General features: G+C 39.0%; 2 protein-coding genes and 1 long non-coding RNA gene across 5 annotated transcripts in view; 2 read left to right on the forward strand and 1 right to left on the reverse strand.

Annotated features, from left to right (window-relative positions):
* Positions 1-7,660: 7,660 nt before the first annotated feature.
* Positions 7,661-11,423, reverse strand: LOC145549927 (uncharacterized). The gene is made up of 2 exons (XR_014085726.1): positions 11,299-11,423; positions 7,661-8,677 (listed from the first exon to the last, which is right to left on the reverse strand). It is a non-coding gene; the product is annotated as an uncharacterized LOC145549927 (long non-coding RNA).
* On the forward strand, positions 11,406-18,879 carry ythdf2 (YTH N6-methyladenosine RNA binding protein F2). The gene is made up of 6 exons (XM_008399964.3): positions 11,406-11,592; positions 11,819-11,843; positions 13,895-13,974; positions 14,890-16,587; positions 18,047-18,112; positions 18,355-18,879. The coding sequence occupies exons 1-6, from the start codon at positions 11,566-11,568 to the stop codon at positions 18,376-18,378; spliced, it is 1,920 nt and encodes a 639-aa protein (XP_008398186.1). The 5' UTR covers positions 11,406-11,565; the 3' UTR covers positions 18,379-18,879.
* Positions 18,880-19,590: 711 nt separating this feature from the next.
* Positions 19,591-21,125, forward strand: part of msrab (methionine sulfoxide reductase Ab) — a 69,885-nt gene continuing 68,350 nt past the window's right edge. For all 3 annotated transcript variants that reach the window (XM_008399961.3, XM_081602861.1, XM_081602863.1), the window contains exon 1: positions 19,591-20,394. In XM_008399961.3, the coding sequence (XP_008398183.3) occupies positions 20,197-20,394 (198 nt within the window). In that variant the 5' untranslated portion in view covers positions 19,591-20,196. The remainder of the gene's footprint in view (positions 20,395-21,125) is intronic.

Genomic DNA, 21,125 nt, shown 5'->3' on the forward strand with positions numbered 1-21,125 from the left:
AAGCAAGCATGAGGGTGTCCTGTCCAGTGCATCGCAGTGTCGACCCCTCCTACCCCGCCATCTCCTTCCACTCCTGCCCTCCAGCTCCACATTATGATCCCCGGCAGCGCCGTTACATCCACAATATGGAACATAATAATGGATGATTTAGCATAAATCATTTAGTTTGTGGACATTATGGTGGAATCCACATTTCTTTCATTGAAAAGTTGAAGTAATTCCTTCAATTCACTAAATAGGTGACATTCACACATATTCATTAATTGTATAAGACTAATAAAAATGGATTTTAAAAAAACTGAAGTCTGAATCTATTGAAAAGTATATCCAGGTTTATTTGTACAGCACTTTTCAGCAACAAGACATTTCAAGCGTTGAATATAAAGTGCTTTACATGATGAAAACATAAAAACTTATAATAAAAGTTATAAAAGGAAAGTAAAAAGCTGGACAGTCAAGTCAACTAAGATGGGTTTTTAGTTTTGATTTGACTTTACTATGTCAGGATTGTTGCGGTTTTCTGGAAGTTTGTTCCAGATTAGAAGAGCCTAAAAACTGAATGCTGCTTGTCCATGTTTGGTTCTGGTTCTGGGGATACAGACCAGAACCAGAAGACCTGAGTGTTTGGAAGCTCAATAGAATAACATCTATTTTGGTACCAAGTCATTCAGGTATTTATTGACAGAAAGAATTCTCTAAACTCCAGGGAGCCTCTAAGGACTTTAAAACTGCACTGATGTGCTCCGTCTCCCTGGTTTTAGTGAGAACGCGAGCAGCAGCGTTCTGGATCAGCTGCAGATGTTTGAGTTTTTAGGCAGACAGTCTGTGAAGACAAGTTTGCAGTAATCAATGCAAGTATAGATAAATGCATGGATGAGTTTTATTCCTTGTTTATTCCTGGAAACACCCATCCATCCATCCATCCATCCATCCATCCATCCATCCATCCATCCATCCATCCATCCATCCATCCATCCATCCATCCATCCATCCATCCATCCATCCATCCATCCATCCATTTTCTTGACACCCTTGTCCCTTAGTGGGGTCGGGAGGGGTGCTGGTGCTAACGTTCCAGGCGAGAGGCGGGGTCACCCTGGGCAGGTCGCCAGTCTGTCGCATTCCTGGAAACATTCAGGTGATAATAAAGGTCCAGGTCCAAGTCCATCAGCAGATTTCAGGACGGATCTGTATAGTTTCTAACTATAAAATCTAAAGCTGTGTGCTGACTCTTCATCAGAACACAGCTGATCACAGCTTCTCCAAAAATAATAACTTCAGTTATTATTGAAGTTATTGATTTTATTCAACTGAAGAAAGTTATGGCACATCCATTCATTGAACAAATGAATGTATCTACTCAACACTTGAATGAGTTGGTAGTCACCTACTGACATGGTGCTGTAGAGCTGTGCATAATCATCATACTATGTTATGTTTGTTATTATCTGACTCAGTGGAAGCATGTTAATATTAAATAGAGGGCACCCCAAGATGGAGCCTTGGAGAACCCCACATGTGATTTGACTGATTTTCCTTTTGCATGTCATATTGCATCATTGTGGTGATTATTTGCTCTGGTATTCTCATCTATTCCTGACAGAACTCCTTAGATTCTCTGTGGGATTGATCTCACCCTGCAGAATGGAATAAGCATCTACAAACCTAGTCAGCAGAGAAGAAGGGGTTTAAATTGTCCTGGCAGAGTGTTACACTTACTTTGTAGTTGAGAATAAACCCCTGCAGGTAATGTTGCCTCCCAAGTCCTCACTGACTGTGGAAACTTCACAGCAGCTTGGATTCTGTACCTCTCCGTCATTTCTGCAGATTCTGGCACCTTGGTTTCCAAACGAAATGCAAGATGTGAGGAATTGGGGTGACGGCGGTAGGAGTTTGCCCTTCAATTGGTGGATCGCCGGTTCAGTTCCCGGTCTGCCTGTGCTCTTCGTTTGTGTCCTTAGACGAGATGCTTCACCTGTCTTGCCAGCTAGTGTCAGTCAGAAGAGCCGATGGTGCAAAACTGCAGTCTCTTCTGTCAGTTTGAACCAGGACAGCTGTAGCTCCAGCCCAGTAGCTTGCCACCATCAGCATGTGGATGTAATTAGCTTTATGAATAAAATTGATTATTATTATTAAATTCACTTTCCTCTAAAAGTAAAACTTTGGACCACTGAGACAACAGTCAGTTCCTCATTCTCTTAAGCTTATGTAAGTGACGGTTGTAGGTTAGTCATGTGTTCTTAAAGTTTCACCTTCGAGTTGCAGCCTTCTGAATCTCCTGAAAACTTTTAAATAGACTATGCTTCATAATCCTCATGTTTTCTTCTGCTATACTTTTCAACATTGTCTCCATCTTCAGTCGCAAAGACTTTTCATGGCTTCTCTTCCTTGTATAATCTCGTTTGGAAACCTGCATGACATTAAGATTTCTATATTAATTCTCTTGGTTTTCATTAGCTATGAGTCATTATTGTCAAGATTAACAGAAATTCATTCCTGATATTTAGACCTCTGTGTGTAATTAAGCTATAAGAGAATCGTCTTTTGAATTGAAACACTGAAATAAATTTCCTTCTAATGTGAATGTAATTCGTGGAGCTCTGAAACATGGAAACAAGTTGTGGTTCTGCAATATCTGATTTCTCATACAAACGGCTGTTAACGAGTATGTCATGTTACACAAATAGATCTGGATGAAGTCACTTAGATAAGCAGACAAACAACAATGAGCACATGATGCATGTGGTTCTGTGACTTTTCTATTCCTCTGTGTGCACTTTGGATACTTGCAGACCTTGTGCTCGGTCCAAACTGAAAGTGTATCCATGCTCTTAAAACAGCCATTGGTTGCCAAGTAAACCCTCAAGTCATCTGAAGTATTTAGTGTGCTCCCAGTATGACACATAGGTGTCAACTATAGGTTGCATACACTGGCCACACCGACATGGACGAGAAAGGGACTCTGCACAAATCTATGACAAATTATCACCTATCAGCAGTGCAAACAAAATATATTTTCACACACACACACAAACAAACAGACCCCCAGAAGCACCAAGAGGGCAGAAACTGAAGATTCAATATGTAACCAGACTTTAAAAAAAACAAAGTAAATACATGTTTTTTTTTATTGTTGCGTGCTTCTTGTGCTTGAGGTCTGGGCATGCCAGTCTTTCTGACAGGCACTTCAGAATGCCTGTGAGAATAGTGTGGAAAATTTGCAGAATTCCATGGACGAGTGTCAGATGAGGTGGAATGTCTCTGATGTATGCTAGTGGACGAGCTCCTTGGGAAGTTACATCGTCCGTCTGCTGCGTTCTCTAGATGAAGAACATGACCAACAACTTGCTGTGCACACGTTACACATAGCATGAATAACTGAGGCCAGGTTATTAACATGCTGATGGATTAAACATGCTCTTAAACTCTATTGGTGAATGCATCTTTTATCTCCTACATAGCAACACTTTCACCTAAAATCTTTCATCCCTCACTGGAAATTGAGGGCTGAATTGACAAAACAAAAAACACAAATCAACAGCTATTTACAATTTTTAAAAAAATCAAATTGAAGTTATTAAAATAGCTTAACTATTAGCTAATATAACAAGTGGTTCCTCCAAATTAAACATGACATTTTTAGTGAGTACTGCAGTCTCAGAATTATCCAAACCCTCCTTGACGTGCATCTTTAGCACTTAGTAAAGCACTCTTTCACTGTTATGACCTTCTTCAAGTATGGCGCAGAGCCATACAACATATGAGGAATCTTAGCTCACTTGTTATGAGCAAAGATCTTCAGGTAATTGATGTTAATGGGTGTTCATGCTGCAGCCACATCTTTCAAATCTCACAAGAGAGTTCTTACAGTTCAAGTCAAGCAACTCTGACGGCCTCTTCCAAGATGTCTTGTGAAACCAAGCTTGAGTGAATTCCTCACCCTGCAACATTCCAGTGTGAAAGGAAGCACAGCAGCCCCTCAGCATCATGGAACCACTACTATGCTTCCCCCATAGATATTAATGAATTATAATTGCATAATCATGTGACAAATTCTAGTCAAGTTATGGATAAAATTATTGTAACATTAGCTTTACTTAGTTATTTAAACCTATTTTACAGTGGAGATTGAATAATTTTAGGATCAATTGTGTATATTTTATTGTCTCTGTATTTTTTAAATTAATCAATGCAGTGCCAGTTTGCAACAAATGTCAAATCAAGGCACTTTTAAAAGACAAGCAGGTCGAAATCACATGCAGAAATACATAAATATCTGCTTGTCTGAGTTTGTAAGCATATCAATTTGAGTGATATCTTCTTCTTAACGCATGATGTTTATTGCCATTTCACTCCACACTTTACAACAAGAACAGCTTCAACACTTCTGGAAATTCGTTTCCTCAATGTTGCATTTAATTTGGATCATTTTGAGCGTTCTTCCACTGATGTAGGACAACAGGGCTCACAGTCAATCCTCTAATTCATCACTAATGAGTTTTTATGGTTTAGTCAGTACTCTGTGCAGGAGAGTTAAGTTCTTTCCCAGTAGATTGTTCATTTATGCTTTTATGGACCTTGCTTCGTGCACGGGTGTGCAGTCATTTCCAAACAACTGTGCCATTCTCAAACTGTTTCCTACTAAGCAGGGAGCATGAAATCGTCCATGATCCTTGGTATGCTGAAGTATTAAGAGTTCCTTTTAACGGAACTGAAGAGCTGATCCCAACACTGAAAAACATCCCCACAACATGATCCCCCTTCACCAGAACTTACACTTGACATCATTCAGACAAGTGCCATTGTTCTGGCAACTGTCAAACCCAGAATCACTGGTTTCCCAGATAGAGAAACAGCAGAAACAGCAGAAACAGCCTGCATGCTTAGTTGTTGCATTTTACACACCTGTGACCATGGAAATGATTGGATCACCTAAATTTGATTATTTATTTACGTTTTGCAATATATTTCATCTCCTCAAATAACTCAACAATCCAATCATTGAGGCAGATTCAGATCCATTAAGATGCATTCCTATCTCAGTTTATATGAGCTTATGAGTAAATACACAAATGTAGATTTTTATATGATAATAACAAGCCTTTTCGTTCTTGCTTCTTTCCACAGCCATCAGAAAAGCTTCCTGCACAGTAATGCTGGACGGCGAAGTAGTGGTTGGAGAAAGAGAGTGATGCAATGCTAGAAAGCTCAGTGTTACACCAGCGTGATCAACAGCTGCAGCTGACGGAATGGAAGGGAGGCCACTATTAGTATTAACTGCCATGACTAAATTTCTGTGTCTCCGTCTCTCTTTCTGTCTCTGCCTCTCACTTGTCTTCCCTCGTGATAAACACTGCTTCTCCGTTTATAATGCTAGCCTTAAGACACACGGAAATGGGAGTGATTTCACAGATATTTGCCTTGCCGAACAAGTCAGAAAAGACAACCGATAAGGTAGAGATCCAAAATGAAATATGTAAATCTTTGCAAGCAAAAACTGAATCTGTCACTCATAGAGTGAATCTGTGAACGAGATCTTGAGGAGTTGTATACATTTACTTGTGTGTGCTGAAAATAAACACAGATTACATCATTCCTTGTGACCCTTCGGTGCTGCTCCACCCCATTAAAAAGGCTCTGAGCAGGCAGTGTCTCCCATTGGCTGAGATGTTGCAGGCCAGTTGAGGTAGTAACAGCAGCTTGGTTTTATTTAGCACACTATTCAAATTGCAACAGCACCTTTAATAGTATATAGTCTGCTAGAAATACCTGACTGCAATTAAAAAAAGCATCGGTGCTCCTGCTAACTCTTCATAAAATGCTTAAACTTTAACAATCAGAGATACGGTGGATGTTTCAGACAGCATGTGAGGTTTTAGAGACAGTCTTGAAAGATGTTTAGGTTGCAACATGAACCCAAAATGATATAAGCTGCCTCCTGAAACAACAAGTCCTTTATTAAGGTCTTAGTGTGGCTTGGTCCCAGGAGGGATGGACCTCGGGATTCCACTGTTGTTTATAAGCCTTGGTGTTCGTGTGAATGTGGGTGTATATGTCCAAGGCAGAGATGTACAGCTGCCCCGTTGTCCACTTCCACACAAACTCATCTCAGCTGTTGAAAATCATCACCCGGTGTCATCGGAAAGACACTCTGGCACACAGGCGCGCTCTTACAAAAGGGCCACATATGGACAGGTCCAGCTCATTCAACCTTCTACACAAATGTTGGTAATAAATCCTCTGTCACAGAGTGAGCAAGTGTGCGGCTATTTTCTTTCTCAAACAACCTACTTATTGTCCTCACAGACCACCAGGATATTGGAAGTAAGGAAATATAAGGAAACAAATTAAATTAGAAGTTAGAAATTTAACTTTATACACAACAAATCAAGGCATGTTTCTTTTCTTCTGATGAATTCTTTTCTTTGGTTTCAAGAGAAACATTAGGTCTGATCAACTTTGATTAGCTAAAAAAGATAGAAGTCAATTTGTTGCTTTGATTACTTTTCAGTTTTGCAGTCTTACAAAATCCTTCACTCTGTAATTTTTTCTACACTTTTTGTCACACAAACTGTATTTTGTAGGGATTTTTTGTGATAGACCAACACAAAGTATTTCATAGCTCTAAGTGGAAAAAATGACACATGGTTTTCAGTTTGTAGATCAACACAAATCTGACTAGTGTGGTGTGCCTTTGTATGCAGGCCTCAGTAATTTGTGGTCAATTTAAAAAAGACACCTTTCACTGAAATCATAGTTTCAAATCTTTCTAGGTTTATCTTTACCAGCTGTGCACATCTAGAAACTAAAAGTTAGATTGGTAGTACTCAAATCTTCATAAATTCCCTGCTGTTGATAGGTCTGGACTTTGACTAGGCCATTCTAACAAACAAATATGCAAAAAAAAGTGATCCTGCAGCCCAGTGTCTGCTGGATCCTAAAACATTTTCAGATAATATTCAGTTGCAAAAGGTTAAATCTGAAAAAAACAAACATCATACACATATTTTCTCATGTCTTCTTTATCTTCTAGCAAACTGAAAACAGAACTTTTTATGGGTTTGGAGTGATATTTATCCTCTCCTTTGTCAGCATCTAATTTACCAAGTGTCTTATCTTATTGATGCTCTTCCTCTTAGGTTAGGTGAAATTCTGACGACTGGTTGAGTTCTCTGTGAGATTTTAAAGATTGTGTTTACTCCTTAGCTCAGCTCTGAAAGCAATTGTTTGGAATAGATTCTGTTCAGGGGTGTCAAAGAAAAAGGAGCTGCATGCCACACTTTTCAGGTTTTATTTGTGAAGATTGCTAAAAAGCATTTAGCATTCTCTACAAATAAATCATTTCCTCAATACACCACTGAGAGTATAATAACAAAAAATACCTCTGTTTTTATTGAATATAAATAGCCTGAATTATTTTTTCTGTAACTCAGTTGAAAAAATGTTTGGTTTGATATTTTATGTATTTTTAAAGATTCTGATATCATTTCATTTATTCTATTTGCATATCCATATTATTTTACTATCATGAAAAAAAATCAACAGAACTTTAACAAGTACAGTTAATCACCATAAAACATATCCACTTCTCTTTTTGAAAGTAAATGTTAAATAACTAACACTGATAACAATAAACACTGCTATAAAGATGTTCAGAAAATAAAAATAGAAATATTAGTGTTTATTGTTTTTCCTTCCACCTTGTTAACATACCAGGAATAGCCAAGGCCAAGAAATGGCTGCACTTTTTTTTTATTTCCCCTTTGTATCTAGAGTCTATTTGTACACTTGAGATTAGTTAATGGCCCCCAAAGCTGCCTCACTATTTATCAATAATTCATCTTGTGAAATGGGCAAAATCTGGAAAAACTGCATCCTTGGCGAGGTTGACAGGTGCTACATTCCTACTGCTGACATAGCTGACACCCTCCTGTTGGGCCACTGAAGTTATGCACACACAATTAAAATTACATGTTGGAATCCAGATGTAAAGCCAAAGAAAATCAAAAATGAGGGAGCTGAAGTCTTAAGAACTGATTTGGGGAATGCAGGATTGACTCTGTGTCGGAGAACGGAGCCGTTAGAGGAGCGACATGGGTGGCAAAAGGTGAAGAGAATGAGATACCAAAGGGGGACTGAGGGCAGAATCACAAATTTGGCATGTCACATGGTCAAACAGTGTAGATTTACGACTGATCGGGTTCCTCATCAGCAGCATGGTGTTGTGGCTCCAGAATGCCAGGTATGGGAGTGAGATCAGACTCTGACTATAGTTTGTACACCCCTTCTGGCAGCAAACAGCCGGTGTGACTGGTTGAAAATGGCAGTGTCACCTGTAGGAGAAGGGCGAAAACTTTGATTTCTTTTTCTACATCTTCAAGATTGCAGGTAAGCTAGCATTTATGCAAAACAGTGAGCATTCGTGTAAGTTATTCTGAATAATATGAAAACCAAGACATTAAAAAAAAAATCTGAATTACCAATGGAAGTGCGAAGTGTAAAAAAAAAGTACAGATCTTTAAAAATTTGCCTCATTTTATCCCCTTCTTCACTCTCAGGATCTATGATTTACTCAGCGGTGACATCATGGAGACCGCAGCTATTTTTATTGGACGGTAAAGGGCCAGCTCCTTTCCGTGCACCGCCACCTGCCCGATCCACACCAGTCAACAAGACCCTGGAGAGAAGGGGGGAAAAAAATCATGCACCCAAAAATGATTGAGAGTTGAAAGGCTGAAAATGATATAGGCATGCCATGCTACTGTCTGAAGCATGTCTAACAAGTCAGATGTCTTTTCACAGCTACTGGTCTGCCATCCTAATTTGTCACACTGATGCACTGAGTGCAGTCAGTTGTGTATCTGTTGATGCCATTGTGTTTTATCACTGATCTAACATGTTTTATTTTTGCTCATGCTCTGTTTTTGGTAATTACTTGCTGAGTTTTGCATATAAATTAAGATTTTAGCTATAATACCTTGTTTTAAAAAAACAGTTTGATATACTTGTGTGTGTGTTTTGGTTGCCTGCATGGAGTTATTCCTGTCCTTGAGTCATTTGATCAGAAGTTGGTCACAGGCCACCCATAATGAATCAAGCGTGTCACTGTTTAAACCGATTGTATTAAGGGAAAGAATAACTGTAGATAATAATGAGTCAAAATGGAGAAAAAAAAAACCATAGAGACAACATTAACATTTATAAAAGCAAGAATGGCAATAATTGGAATAATTGTCTGATGGAAAATGAAGAGGGCTATGCAGATCAGTGTGCTTAGGTATTTTGGTATTTTTGATTGGTAAGTTTGTGAGGGATAACTGGAACGATTTTAAATAAATTTGGCATATCCCTTTATGTTCTTCTGACTTGCCTTGTTGTGATGGACTAGTAACCTGTTCTCCTCCAATGCCAAAAGAAAGCCTGGTTTTCTCAGTGTCCTCCATGCCCCCATGTCTCTCCACATATGGTCAGAACATGTGCAGAAGCATATTTTTTTTCTTAGTGCTGAGTCAAAAAAACAAACTAAAACAAACGGAGCTAATCCTGAATCGTCATTAATAAGAAGCACAAATAGAAACTAATTTTAATTTTGCTTTTACTCAGAAAAGTGTCTCTGAGTCCATCTAGTGGCCGAGGAATGCCATTACAGCAAGAATAATCAATTTCACCGTAAGCAAGGTTCATCTTTCGGACAGATCCTGAGTCCCACTTAAAAAACCTTCACAATTTCTGGTTCTGGTGAGCTTCAGATTCAGCTGAGATAATCACTCAATATGTACCTTCTCTGTTTAAACTGTGAGTAACAAATAAGCTCAAAATGTCCTTACTGTCTACACTCAACAACGTTTTATGTAGTATTTCACTCCCAAAAATATATAAAATCTAGGGGAAGGAGTGTTGTCTTACTTTTACAAAATAACAGATGATAATTTTTTTTAAAAAATGTTTTTGGCCGTATGAAAACTTTTTACTGAAAAGCATGTGTTGTCTTGTAAAAGTATTCATAGTATTGTCTGTAAATACTTATTTACAAAGCTTTTTTTTCCATTTCCATTCTTAAATATCTATATTTAAATTATCGGCACTGTGAACAAAGTGGAACCGAATGAAAATTCCTTGTTTGTGCTCCCAAACTTAAAATCTGCAGTAAGACTTGAAGCTTTATGTTGACCAATGCTTTCTGCCCCATCTGACTTAGTTTGAGCTATTTTGCAAAAGAAGGATGAGCAAAATTTGTATCTCTTGACATGCAAAGCTAGAAATGATATACTCAAGGACTCATATCTGTAATTGCTCCATAATATGATTCTACCGAGAACCAAGAGGGCTGAATACAAATGCAGGTCACACATTCAGATTTTTATTTGTATAAAATAGAAAATTATTTTTGATTTTCCTTCTAATTTACAACTATGCACTACTTTCACTTAGTCAGTCACCTCAAATCCTGATAAAATGCACTTTAGGTTGGTGTGACAATGTGACAAAATTAGAAAATATAAATACTTTGCAAATTGCTATACATGTTTAAAGTATCTTGGATAAATATTTAAATAAAAAGTTAAGCCTTGAGTTCTGTAACATCTACAGTTCTTTTCAGAAGTGGGTAATAACAGCTACATTTAGTATCGCTAACTTGAGTAAAATATCTGGCTACTCCACTGTGACGTACTTCACTGAATGAAGAGTAAATGCATTTTAACTAAAAAAGCACCAGAAAGACTCACACATCTATAGTTTATGTTAAAGTCAGACTTCTTTTTCGTGCACAGGATTTGTTATTCTAATGCCATTTCTATTTGTTGAGCTTGTTGTGCCTTTAGAGGGTATTTATTTATATTATACTTTTCATTTCAATTTTTTAAATACTAGAAGTTACACAAAACTACATGCTTTGTCTATCTGATGACATCATAAGATATTCTGATCAGTTACTCAGTACTTAAATTAAAAGTAGCCTTCATGTGGAATATTTTTTTAACTCTTGAGTAATTCCTTAGGTGGAAACTTTTCATTTTTATATTAGTAAAACTATGTTGAAGTTACGGAGGACGATTAGAGCCACGGAGAAAAAAAAAGAATTCTGGCTATAACTTCAGAATTCTGATTTTTTTTCCCCAAAAAAAATTCCAGAAGTGAGAATTTTGAAATTAAAGTGACTTTCATCTTAAGGTTCTGATTTTTTCTAAACAAAAAAAAAAGAAAAGAAAAAAGACAACAAACAGAAAGACCCTAATTTTTTTTTTTTTTGAAGTAGTGCTACTCCTTCTTTAGTACAATTTAGGGTATTCTATCCACCTTTAACGGACCTTCGTATCTTGTTCCTCCCAGTCACTAGGGGGCGCGTGTTCACTGTGAATAAATGTCATTCTGAGTTGACGAGGGCCGCCCAGCCATGTTGAGGAGTCTGTCAAGCAAACTGCAGCCCGCCATTGTGTAGAAACCAGGCTCTGTAGAGAGATAAGAGTGCTTGCCTGAAACTCCTTCATAGCCGGACAAATTGTACACCCCGCCGCTGTTAATTAGGAGAGAATACAGTTACACAGGCCGTGGGGGGGGAAAGACATGTCAGCCAGCAGCCTTCTTGAACAGGTAAAAAGAGGTATTTTCTGAACGTTTGCGAGGGCCAAATTTGTCAGCATCGCGACGGCTAGCGCAGGTAGCTTAGCTTCGAGGCAGCGGCTGTGGCTCAGTAGTGCAGTAGGCCTGACCACCTGCAAAACAAACTGACTGCTGAAAATACATCTCTTCATCTATTTTTTCCCCTTCCTCTCTTCTCATAAATCAAACCTTCATGAATCACCTGGACCCAATCCAGAGACCGAAAGGCCAAGCTAATAAAGGTAAGAGCTACTCACTGACTGGGGTTGTGAATACGGATCTCCTTACGTGCCGTGCGCTCTGAAAATCCTGCGTTCACGAGTGCTGTTAGCTTGTTGCTGGTAAAAGGCCCCTCTATGTCTATCACAAACTAGTTTTACGCATATTATAGGTTTAAATATAAAAACCGCAACGTTGTTTTATCTAAAACCGGTTCTGGAGCGTTTACGGTACAAGTTTTAAAAGGGTCCCCACAGGTAGCGTTGACTTGCTAATGTTAATAGCAAAATGATTCACGTCGGCATCGTTTTCCTGGTTAGACTGGTCGCTTTTCTGGCCAAAGAACTGAACAAAGACAACGTTTTAACACTCAGTCTTACTCTACAGCACACACTAAACGGCATTTTAGCTGCGTTTAATCTACAGGTGCCTTTCTCTATGGCTAATGTCAGCCAAACCCGTCAAGTTGAAAGGACTCGTCGCTTGGTAGCGTGCTAATGTTAGCATGTTGCTATGTTAACCCGAAACGACACGTCTCTACACATGCTTTACCACCACTTTACCACTAACGCTATAAGTATACATTTCAATAAATTTTGACCTGTTTCTATGATTCCACTTGCAGTTATCAATCTTTACTGTGATACTTGGTGATTAGCGGGATGCCAGAAGAAATTTCAGCAAAATTTGCTATCAACATTTTCAGAAGAGTTGAATGTCGAAAGGAATTAATTTAAAATTAACTTCAAATGGCACAGACGTATATGAAAGTTTAAAATGTTAAAATCCAAAATCCTCGAGCAATTATGTCCTCCCAAAACGACAAGTTGCAACCCAAAACGTAATATCACAAAATGTGTGTAATTTTTATTTTTTATGTAGTTATGAAATATGTTTTAATCATTCAGTCTAAAGACAATTAATTCTCAAGGCATTAATCTATTGAACAATAAAATTATAAATAAAAAAAATCAACTGTTACTTTTAATAGATGTGCTGAATTTGAGATTGTTTACGAAAAATTGTCAACCATCTGTCAAACAAAATGTTCAAAAGTCCTGGATGTCATTATTCTGTCCAACCTATAAATTGTAAAATATTTTGACATTTTGAAAGGAAAATGTACTTTCAAAGTCACAATAGACTTGGCATTTATCACATTAGGAGGATTCTGCTTCTGATTTTGCATTAGATGTACTTTAAATCATAGTTTAAACACAACATAGCGATTATAAAACATTATTTGGCTGGATACTGTGTATTATATGCCATTTATTCACACTGTGTTTAATTCTATAATATTGGACCATTTACATTTACTGTCATAGTTCCCAAGCCTCATAAAACATCTTCTACATGTTTAGTGACAGAGAATCTAAAGCCACCCATAGTGGTGGCAACGTTGTGTAAAGGTAAAGAAAAGGATCTGAAAAATGTCAATATTATCAGTTTTCCAGCACTAGCATTTAAATTACATTTTTCTGATAATCTCAACACCATTAGACACACTTTTTCCCTCTGGTTTGAAATCAGAGATTTCAGATTAGTTGAGTTTTGTTTTACTAGAGCTTAAAAACTTTAGACTACATAGGGTTTTAAAAAATTAGCCTACCTACAAACAAATTTGGCACACTTTCTTTGAATCAAAAGTCTTCCATTATCCCCCTAACAGGAAGTACGTGGATGAGGAATAGCATTCTGAATTTACATTACTATTAATGTAAATACAGATCCAGTGATCGTTGCAGAAATATCAGCCCAGATTCACTGATGGTAACATAGCAGTTAATAACTAACGTTTCTTGTGTGTTAGATTTCAACTTTATTGCAGTCTTACTCACATTTCTGTCTTTCATGGGTTTTTATATCATTTTGATCTGTTATCAGTAACAAAGTCCGCCTCTTCAGTGCATCAAAACATCTTTTAACTTGCTCTGGCTGCTCCCTCATCATCTGATAAGTTTAATCAGATGATTTTTTGTTTAGAAAAAGTCAGGCGATGATGGTGATATAAATAGAAACTATAACATTTCTATATCGGATTCACAAACCTGTTTGTCTTTTTTCTGTTCAGTGCAAAACGGAGCTGTGACCCAAAAGGATACTTTGAATGACGATGAGTTTGAGCCTTACCTGAATACTCAGGCCAGACAGGTGAGCATTTGACTGAGGTTTGAGAAGGTGATGAAACGCGTTGACCACCATGTCCGCATTTTCATCATGCACTAATAAAAAACATACCTTTATTATTTTTTGACAATGATGGAAGTGGAGTTTGCAAATTAAATAAAAAATAATCACAAAAAACCACCTTCCTACTTGCCTACAATGGGTTCAAATTTATAAAAATTGTTTTCCATGTAAAATTATTTGAAACTTAATTTACAAAAACTTGTTTCCAGTTGAATTCTGTTATCTGGGGCATCACTGATTAATTTTTATTCATTAAAAAAAAAAAAGTCATCCTCCACCTTTTAATCTGTATAGCGTCATTTATTTTGCTTTTCTAAGGATTGAAGGATTTTATATCTGAAAACTTTTAACAAGTATTTGGTTGTTGTTTTACCTGTAAGGAAATGCCATGGAGTAGAGAGAGGTCCGTTTGCTACCTCTCTCTACTAAGAAGTTACAAATGAGTGAGAGATGCTGAAGGTCTATTTGTGTTTAAATATTCCAGGAGATTGTGTTTTCATTATAATCCTGTTTAGTTGCCCTTTTGGTAATGCTTTTAGACTAGACTGATATTTTGGGATCAGAAGTTTTATCCAGTGTTGTTTTTTAGGGGTTTGAAACTGACTTGTTGTATCCATCCTTCAATCTGTTGTTGGTATAATTTGCTGCTGTTTATCCATCCTCTTAAGTCAGAGGTTTTTTATATTTACCGAGTCCAGTCAGTGTGAAGGTATCTCCAGATGACTACATAGTGAACTTCTGTATTTATACTGTAAAAATTGGCTGAAAAGTATGCTGGATTCTGGACAAATATGGAATTTTGACATGATAAATGTGCGGGAATAATATGGAGTGTTATTTGAAACACTGTTAATACCGTGTCTGTTTCTGTTGCAGAGCAATGCCTATACGGCCATGTCGGACTCGTACATGCCCAGCTACTACAGTCCTTCCATTGGTTTTTCCTACTCCCTGAATGAGGCAGCGTGGTCCACTGGTGGGGACCCTCCTATGCCTTACCTGGCCTCCTATGGACAGCTGAGCAATGGCGAACCCCACTACCTCCCAGATGCAATGTTCGGCCAGCCCGGTCCCCTGGGGAGCAACCCGTTCCTGGGCCAGCATGGCTTCAACTTTTTCCCCAGCGGCATCGACTTCTCCGCATGGGGCAACAGCAGCTCTCAGGGACAGTCGGGGACACCGCAGAGCTCTGGCTACAGCAGCAGCTACGCCTACGCCCCCAGCTCGCTTGGGGGTGCCATGATTGATGGACAGTCTCCATTTGCACCTGCTGCCAACGAACCCCTCAACAAGGCACCTGGCATGAACAGCCTGGACCAGGGCATGGCGGGTCTTAAAATCGGTGGTGCTGCCCCTGGTGGGAATGGAGAAATGGCTCCGAAGGTGGTTGGCTCTGGGCTGCCTGGTGGGGGGCCATTGGGCCCTGTATCTTCTGTTGGACCTCCCAGCATGCCCCCCGTCTCCATTGCTCCACCCAAGCCGGCCTCCTGGGCCGACATTGCCAGCAAACCCGCCAAGCCTCAACCCAAGCTTAAAACCAAGGGTGGCATGGCAGGTGCCAATTTGCCTCCTCCGCCCATTAAACACAACATGGACATTGGCACTTGGGACAACAAGGGCACCATGCCCAAAGCTGCCACCCCTCAGCAGGTGCCCTCTATTCCCAGCAACGGGCAGCCACCTAATCAGGCTTCTCCGCAGCCTGGAGCCACAGCTGCAGGGAACCCACAGATGCCTCTGAGCAATGGACAGCTGGTTCCACCTGTCTCCCAGCTGGGGCAGCATCATCTTCCACCTACTGGACAGCCAGGTATGGCTCAGATACCCCAACCCCTCTCCCAGGGTCCACCACCGCCAAACCACCAACAACAGCAGCAGCCTTCTCAACCGACTCGCTGGGTCCCTCCGCGTAACCGGGCCAATGGGTTTGGAGACGCCGGCGGAAGCGGGTCAGGCCAGTCGCCTCCCTCCTCTTCCAGCGTCAGCGTGGTTCCCGGAGTCCCGTCCGAGCCTCACCCCGTTTTAGAAAAGCTGCGGATGGTTAACAACTACAACCCCAAGGACTTCGACTGGAACCTCAAGCAGGGCCGCGTGTTCATCATCAAGAGCTACTCCGAGGACGACATCCACCGCTCCATCAAGTACAACATTTGGTGCAGCACGGAGCACGGCAACAAGCGGCTCGACGCCGCTTACCGCTCGTTGGCGGGCAAAGGGCCGCTTTATCTTCTGTTCAGCGTCAACGGTAGCGGGCACTTCTGCGGTGTAGCGGAGATGCGCTCACCGGTGGACTACAACACGTCTGCTGGCGTGTGGTCGCAGGACAAGTGGAAGGGCCGCTTCGACGTGCGCTGGATCTTTGTAAAAGACGTTCCCAACAGTCAGCTGAGGCACATTCGGCTAGAGAACAACGAAAACAAACCGGTGACCAACTCTCGGGACACACAGGAGGTACCGCTGGACAAGGCCAGGCAGGTGTTAAAGATCATCGCTGGATATAAACACACCACTTCCATCTTCGATGACTTCTCTCACTATGAGAAGCGTCAGGAGGAGGAAGAGTGTGTGAAAAAGGTAAAACACCATTCCTAAAATGATTGAAACGTGTAATAAAACATTTGTTCAACTCTGAATGTCGTTATATATTGAGTTTTTCTGTCACATTATACAGAATGAAAAGTTTTAGTACAAGTTTGATTTTTATTCTAAGTTGAACTATTTTCTCTGACTTGTTTATCCCTCCTCTGTTTATCACTTGAGCTGCACAATATAAAAAAACAGTGTTGTAGGTAAATGTAATGATTGTTGTATCAATTAGAAGAAATCCACTTTTTCTTTTTACTCATGACCTCTGACCTTTGGCAGATTACCATGATCTGTCAATTGTGGGAATCTACTACAGTGAAACTTGTATCTAGCCTTATCGGCATCCAAAGTGTACATTGATGACACTTGGTGTATATTAGCCTTCAATTACTGCTTTCCAGTGTTAATATGCAAACACATGACAATATAGCAAAGTATTGTGCAGTTCTTATATATTTTAGTCATAAGTCAAATTATAAACTGGAAATACCCTGAATATGTGTGTGAATGTTATTTTTCAGCTTAGCTGCCATATTGGTGGTGGTTTTGGTTTGTATGCAGGAACTACAGCCGGACAAAATATCATCGCAACACGAGTGTGTGCAATATTCACGCTACTGTTTGGAGAGCAGTAATTGTTGGTTAATATATTCCAAGTGTTATGAAATTGCATTTTACATGCTAATGTAATATTTAGTTGGAGTCTCATGGCAGCAGATCCTCACACTGGACACAGATGACCTTGGCTAAGATGCTGAAGGCCACAGAGTGATGGAAGAAGAAAATAGGCATGCATCGCATCTCTCCAGATATTTCAATATACCAATGTGTGCAGTAGCTACTTGCCATAGCACACAATAGGGTGTGTAACACTTTCTGGTATAGTCCAGAAGCTTAACTCCTTTCTTTTTGTTGTAACCTTTAACTTTTGGCTTTACAATGAACCAGATTAGACCATGAAACGGTGAAATACTATATTTATTTTACAGTTGTTGCACTTTATCATTTACATAGTGAATTTAAAGCATGAGGAATAAAAGTATCAAGCAGCAGATTTTGGATTCTTTCACAGGTTGGGGTGTTTGATTTAATAAAAAAAAAATTATTCCTTTCTTCCATGTGTTTGCACACAGAACAGTTTTACAGTTAAACTGTACATGTATGATTATTGGAAACATACTTTTACAGTCCATTTCTTTGCTGTGTAGTTTTACATTTCTTGAATGTCATTTTGAACATTTAAATAAATGCTTAGAAACGGTTTATTTTCATAAATTTCTGAAAATATTAACTTCTCTTTGTATTGGATTACTACTCTAATTGTACTATATTATTTTTACGGTATCAAAAGTTGTTTTTAATCTAAAATGTTTGGTTATAATTGAAGTCTATGGATGGAGACCACGTTGTTTATGTTGTGCTCAGTTTCCTGTGCTGTGTCTGACAGGTGGAGGTCCAAGGCAGTGAGCCATATCCCAGCAACCCAAGCAACAGGAGTCATTACAGGCTTCAGGTAACTTTGCTTGAGCTCAGGAGTAATTTGATGCACATGTATTGTTGATTTATGCCATGGTATGTTGACTTTTTAATAAAAATGTGTTTGCTTTTTTATTCTACCTGCAGTTATTTGACACTCTTCACAGTATACAATCTATCCCCTTCTGTTATAAATCCATTGGAAATGGGGAAAAACATGTTTTATTGTACTTTATTTTGTACTTATTGTTTTTAATTGTTGCTTCTTCTTTTTTCCAGGAGCGCCAAGGACGAGTCAAGTAACAGTTGGTGCTTTGGTCAAAGGACTGCAATGCCCCTTCCTAAAACCCTGTCCGCTCCAGTACATTATTACATTCAGATCTCTAAGAAATTCTAATAGGGGTGAAGATTTAACAAAGGACAAAAGGAAAAAATAACTAAATGAAGACTTTGATTTCTTTTGACTTTAAAGACTTACTTCGAACTTGTAGTAAAAAGGAAACGATTATTCATAGGACTACAACTAAATGCATAGCATCCTTAGCTGAAATCCTTTTTTTTTTTTTTTTTTTTTTTTTGCCCTACCCCATTCCACTACATACGCTTTTTCCTTGTATGCTGCTTTTTCCTTTCCTTCTTTCTTTCCTTTATTTTTGTAAACACAAGGATCGGCATCCATTTTTTTTATGGTCCAAGACTTGAGTCTGTAATTCTCACACAAACCTTAATGATCAAAAATCCATACAGAAAGCAAATAGAAAAAATTAGCGTCCCCCTCTGCTCAAAAAAAAAAAAAAAAAAGAATGGAAAGATCTTCATCTTTAAAAGCAACTCTTACACCTGTCTGCAAATGATGCTCAGATCATCAACCGAGAAACCCAGAGCAACTTCTTCCACAGTGGATTCCTCACCGACGGCTGGTGCCAACTATTCTCACTTCAGTTTCTGTTTGTACATGCTTGCCATGTTTTTGTTTAGGAGGACTACAGATGTTCGTTTAAAAAAAAAGAAGAAAAAAGTAACGCCCTCTGTGTTTTCACATGTTGTCGGAGTGTGTAGGGGAGGTGGGGTGAGGAGGATCAAGGCAGGAACACAAAGGAAGGGGGTTAAATGTTTAAATTCAGAGAACATGTTAAGTTGAGCTTTTGCTCACTGTATAATTTTATGGGGAAAAATGGGGCCGTCTGTTAACAGTCTTCATTGGACTTTACGCCTTTTTCTTTCTTTCTCTTGAAGAAGTTGAGTCATTGTTGCTATGGGCTGCTTTTTTTTCTTCCGTTTTCTTATGACTGATGCGAGTGGCCTTGCCCCCACTCTTTCTATTAATCAGTTCAAAAGTAATAAATGTGGTATATTCAGCAGAGTTGTGTGCATTCCTTATGTTCGACTTGAAAGTGGCTTCTTTATTCAGCTTGTTTTTACATGGTATTAATGTTTTTTTTCTGCTCAGTTATAATCAACCTGCAAATGATGGAGGCTCTACTTTAACCCTGCTTTGCCTTTCCTACTGCTCCACTTTTCTGTCACCTTGTCCTCCACACTCCCCAATTCTTATTTCTGCTCAGCCAGACATTCATAATAAATCATTAATTGCAGCCATGCATTGCTCGGTGTCATTGTCAGTTTAGAAAAAAAAAAGGAAACCTTGAGAACTACTGGCTTTTATTTGTGGCATAATAAAGATGCTCCACAAAGTTATGTTGGGTTTTGCTTCTCATTGGCTATTTGTACTTGCACTTATTCTCCTTTAAACCAGTAAAGTTTAAACTGATGTTTTCATGAGGATTGAATTCCACCTCTGCATTGGTGCATGTCGGTTATTGTGTGTCAAACCAGAATTTTTATAAATGGAATGCGGTTGTTGCAGACACACCTTTGTGTTCTTTAGGCATTCAAGTCAAATGTCTGCGGTGAAACTGTCCGGGAAAAGCCGTCAACTTCTCATGATTGTGTTTAGAATAATGCATCTTCTACCTGCTTAAGGTAAATTGAAAATACATCCTAGAACTACGTATTTCGGATCGTTTCAGTTGTTTTTTTTGGCATGAAATGTGGTGACTCAGCTTGATTAAAAACCTTACATACACTCACTAATTGGTGGAAAATGACATTTTGTAAAATATGACACGTACAAGATTCCGTAATTACCATAAATATTCGATTAATCCACATTCCGCCATTTTCTGTCTTGGAAATTATTTCTGTAATAGTCGAAGCGGACACAAGAGGGCGACACATGATCGTTTACCGTCCCAAGTTCTTCAGCCGGATTCAGTTCATCGCCTCAGGCTTCCTGGACACGAGGCCTTGTGCTACAAGGTAAGCAATACTGTCTATAAAATGTACCGGTGTGGAAATTTATCACGTATCTGATCGGAAATTGAGAAAAGCTTTATAATCTGCAAGAAATTAACTGAATTAGGCTTTTCAAGAAGATTTTTGGTCACGCTTGCGCAACGTTGGTGTGTAAATGAACAGCAGCCTGTATTGCAGCTTTCATTTCGGATTTTCTACATTTCTGAATATGTTTCTTCAGGGCTAGAGGTGCCTCAGCGGTTTATATACGTCTTAAAAATAGAGCTTTTAAAGTGATGTGGGTAGTAAGTGCCATAATAATCACCGTAATGTCTAATTTGATATCCAACATTTTACATTTGCAAAAAAATTCAAAAGGGCATTTATTGTGCACTTTGACGCATTTTTCGCATTTAAACAAGCAGAAATCTAATATATGTACCGGTGTAGACCTGTTAGTAAAAAATAAATTGGCTGACTATTTGATATTCTTGCAGTCAGACTAATTGTCAGCATATTAACAGTAGATTGTAGTAGGACTTAACATAAACAATGGGTTTTTAGCCACTTCCAAGCCAACAGCAGGAGCTCAGTGTTTCAGCAATTATGCATTTTTCTGGAAATTTGCTCCACATTAGTGACCCATAAAATAGAATGTTGCTTCTCCTGGTTTGGTTCTGATTCTGGGAATGCAGAGTGGACTTGAACCAGAAGACTTGATTGGTCTGGAAGCTTGATGGGAAAACAACAGCTCT

The sequence above is a fragment of the Poecilia reticulata genome, chromosome 22 (assembly GCF_904066995.2).
Source record: "Poecilia reticulata chromosome 22, P_reticulata-male-v2, whole genome shotgun sequence".
Classification (NCBI taxonomy): domain Eukaryota; kingdom Metazoa; phylum Chordata; class Actinopteri; order Cyprinodontiformes; family Poeciliidae; genus Poecilia; species Poecilia reticulata.

Coding starts and splice junctions, on each gene's coding strand:
- ythdf2 (XM_008399964.3), top strand. CDS start 11,566: ATGTCAGCCAGCAGCCTTCTTGAACAG. Junction 11,593..11,818: donor CCAGCAGCCTTCTTGAACAG/GTAAAAAGAGGT, acceptor GACCCAATCCAG/AGACCGAAAGGCCAAGCTAA. Junction 11,844..13,894: donor GAAAGGCCAAGCTAATAAAG/GTAAGAGCTACT, acceptor TTTTCTGTTCAG/TGCAAAACGGAGCTGTGACC.